The 3,580-nt window shown below is 65.3% G+C and overlaps 2 protein-coding genes across 2 annotated transcripts; both read right to left on the bottom strand.

Annotated features, from left to right (window-relative positions):
* Positions 1-143: 143 nt before the first annotated feature.
* VDAG_06510 (uncharacterized protein) lies at positions 144-1,523 on the bottom strand (the record flags this gene model as incomplete). Its single annotated transcript, XM_009658888.1, has 2 exons — positions 144-1,301; positions 1,461-1,523. 2 exons carry the CDS (start codon positions 1,521-1,523, stop codon positions 144-146), a joined length of 1,221 nt encoding a protein of 406 aa, XP_009657183.1.
* Positions 1,524-1,981: 458 nt separating this feature from the next.
* Positions 1,982-3,454, bottom strand: VDAG_06511 (uncharacterized protein; the record flags this gene model as incomplete). Its single annotated transcript, XM_009658889.1, has 1 exon — positions 1,982-3,454. The coding sequence occupies one exon, from the start codon at positions 3,452-3,454 to the stop codon at positions 1,982-1,984; it is 1,473 nt and encodes a 490-aa protein (XP_009657184.1).
* Positions 3,455-3,580: the final 126 nt, after the last annotated feature.

Here is a 3,580-nt window from a genome sequence, read left to right on the forward strand (position 1 = left end):
CTCGGAGGAGGTCTCGAATCGTGTCCGCGTCGGAGTCGAGAGGGAAGACGGCGCCCGAGACAGGTAGTCTGGTGTCCCTGTCTCTGTCGCCCGCGGCGTACCAGGCATGACGGTCGGCTACGTTGAATGCAGTTGCGGCCACGTCAACGACGTTCGCGGCGGTTCCGTGGCGCGCGGCGAGGCGGCGGTGGCGCGCGGCCAGGCGGTCGCGGGCCGAGGCGCGCCAGTCGGCTGCCGTGGCGGGGGCGTCGCGGTGCAGCAGGTGCAGCTGCAGGAGCGTCGTCTGCAGGCGGGCCGTCTCGGCGGTGAGGGCCAGGTTGGCGGGGAGCTTCGAGGGCGAGGGCGGCGCGAGGTACGAGGCCGTGGCCGGCTTCGGCGCCGTCGTCCGCTGCGGGGAGTAGTGCTGCTGGAGGGTCGAGAAGGCCGGCTTCTTCTGGAGGAGGCGGGGCGGGTTCGTCGTCGGGTTGGCCGTTGTCGCTGCCGTGGCTGTCGTGCTCGCGGTGGTGGGCTGTCTGGCAAGCCTTGCGTGGGCCGAGGGCGGCCGCGTGGGATGGCTTGTTGGGCCTGCTGAGGGCGGCCGATTGACCGTAGAGGCTGCAGGCAGAGAGGGTGTCGACGAGGCCGTCACCGTACTTCGGGCGCGGACGTGGCCTTGGCTCCTGGCCGGGGCTGTCGTCGTCGACCTTGTTCTCGTGTGGGCTGGTAGACCGCCTGAGGAGGTCGGCCGCTTGACGGTCGCTGCCGCCGAGGACGAGGCATTGGGAGGGTAGCGGGGCCTGCTGGCGTCTGTCTGTTGAGGTCGTGCCGTCGTGTTCGCCGTGGCAGCGAGTGGCCTCGATGTCGTGCTTGTGCTCGTGCTTGTGCTCGTGCTCGTGCTTGTGCTCGTGCTCGTGGAGGAGGTCATGCTCGTGGAGGAGGTCGTGCTCGTGGTGGTAGGGGTTTTCGAGGTGACGCTCGGGGGCCGGACGAGGGTGCCAGAGACGGGCCGCGTCCGCCTGGCAGGCGCCTCTTTTGCTGCTGCCGCTGCCGCTGCCGCTGCCGCCGTAGAAGTGCTTCGCGTGACGGGCCGCAGGGAAGGCAGACGACTCGGGGACATGTTGCGGCGGGCTGTCGTCGCGCTGGCTGTCGGTGTTGCTGGGGCGATGGACCTCAGCGACAGGTCGGTGGCTGTTCCTGGCGTCGGTTTTCGCAGGGACCGCGTGCGCGTGAGTGGCGGATTGGACGACATGGCGTCGAGACAAGGGGACGGAGCCCAGATGGAGGGGCAATGGGAGCTTGCTATCGAGGGGTGGTGGTGGTGTCTAGGTAGAGTCGATTGACTGTGTTTGGTGTTGACGAAGTAGCCGCTGGCCCGTGACATGCTCGCAGGGGATGGCGGGTCCGGCAGTGGAGGACCCTGTACATGGTACCCTGTACATGGTACGCCTCCCTGACAGCCACGCCACAGGCTATGTGCTTACATGTACCTCGATATTGCGGCTTGCTAAGGTACATGTACTTGGGACTCCCCAACACAACACCATGTTGCACCATATCACCATGTCGCCAATATAATGCACGCCAACACAGCTCACCAAAACCAGACAAGCGCGCCTCGTAGTCAACATGGTATTAGAGTCACCGAGTGCAGGCCAGAAGTGCAGGCCAGAAGTGCAGGCCACTCCACCAAGCCCAGAGCCCCTCCAAAGCGCGCGTGCCAGCCCTACCAGCATCGCGGCAACCGACGAAAACATGGCATCTCGCTACATCTATTCACACAAGTACGCCCCGCTCTACCCATTCGTTGCATTCATGAGGAGCCCCCTTGGTCCCTTCCATCATGACCCTTGCGTGCTCCTTGGTCCCCTTCTGTCATGATCCGTGCTTGTTCGTCCCCTCTATCATGACCCATGCATGCTCGTTCGTCCCCTCTGTCAAATCCTGGCATGCTCCTTCATCCCCGTCACTCCAAGACCATCGAAAGGTCGTGCCTCTCGAGTCCCTATGCTCGCTGCGACATGGCCGTTCCCGGTCGGGGCCCGTGCTGCGACATGCTCGTGCCCGGCCGCGACCCATAGTTGGACATGGCCGTGCCCGGTCGCGCCGTGTGCTGCATCGCCACCGGCGTCGGCGGCGCCGCCATGTCGCCGGGGTGCGCCTCGAGGTAGTCGGCCAGCTTGTTGAGGTCGCGCCCGTTGGTGTTCATAAAGTGGAAGCACCCGTCGCACATGCGCAGCTCGCACGCCGCGCACTTCCACCTGTCCTCGCGGTCCGCCTTGTGACACGTCTGGCACGCCACGGCGTACTTCTTCTGCCGGCTGCGGTTGATGAACCGGTGCTTCTGGTGGCAGTCCACCATGCTGGGCCTGATCGGCAGCGCCGGGAACACCGCGCCCGCCGCCGCAGGCGTCATGACCGTCGCCGGGAACCGTAGCGCCGCCGGGTTGGGCGGCGGCAGGTCTTCGACGCGCAGCTCGGGGTACGTGCGCCACTCGGGCGACCGCTGCATGCCGGGATGCGGGCTGCGCAGGCTTGTCGCTTGGGACCTCTTCTCTCGGAGCGCCGGGGGCTCCAGCGGAAGGCCGGCAGGCCGCTGCTGCTGTGGCCGAGAGCTCGTGGGTGGCCGGAACCCCTGCTGCGGCTGCGACTGCGGCTGCGACTGCGGCTGCGACTGCGGCTGCGGCTGTGGCTGCGGCTGGCCAGATGCGGCAGCGTAGGCGCTCGAGGGACTGGCGATGGCGTCCTGGGCGACAATAGGCGTAGAGAGTGCCGGGGGAAAGGGCTCGGCGTTTGTGATGCCGGGACCTTCCGTGCGAATCTGCGGCAGGCTTTTTGTGCTGTGTAGGTCACGCCCGCCGATGGCCTTGCGCTGAATAGACGGCTTGGCCTGCGGCTTGGGACCGGCCAGTTGCTCTTCGGAGGGCGGGTGTGGTGATGGCGCCGGCGAGAGGGGCGAGACGACGCCATCAACAAGTGGGGTCCGAATATCTTGCGTCTGATATTCGGGCGTCGGCAGGCGTGGCACCTGATCAAGAGCCGAGTCGCTCATCGACACCAGGCCACCATGTCCCTGCTGTTGACTGCCCACACTTCGCTGGTCACGCAGGTTCAGGTGCGAAAGTTTGATCTTGAGTTTAGATGCTTCGTTGCCCATTTCGTCGCTGTTGGGTGTGACATTGGTCTTGTCACCGTGTGAGTGTGAGTATGCGTGCTCAGTGCCTGTCACGGAGTATGCGTGTTCAGTGCCTGTCACTGAGTATGCGTGTTCAGCGCCTGCCACGGGTGCGGGTGCCGGTGCGGGTGCCGGTGCAGGCGCGGGTGCAGGGGCGCGTGAATGTGAGTTTGCGTGCGAGGCGTGTGACAATGAATTTGTTGCCGTGCCTTTGCTGGGGACTTCTGGCGCGTGAGATGTGTGTAAAGGAAGCTGGGAGGCAGCGGTCGATCCATGACTGTTGGTTAGTTTTAGCTCGGGCATCTGTATGTCACGATCTGACTTTCCAGAGCGTCGGCGCCAGAGCTGGTCCCTTTGTGGGACGAGGGCATGATGGTCGTCGGCGCCAGCAGTCGGCACCCGCACAGAGTCTTTTCGGGGCGGAAACGG

This window comes from Verticillium dahliae, genomic scaffold (genome assembly GCF_000150675.1).
Source record: "Verticillium dahliae VdLs.17 supercont1.12 genomic scaffold, whole genome shotgun sequence".
NCBI classification, from domain to species: Eukaryota; Fungi; Ascomycota; class Sordariomycetes; order Glomerellales; family Plectosphaerellaceae; genus Verticillium; species Verticillium dahliae.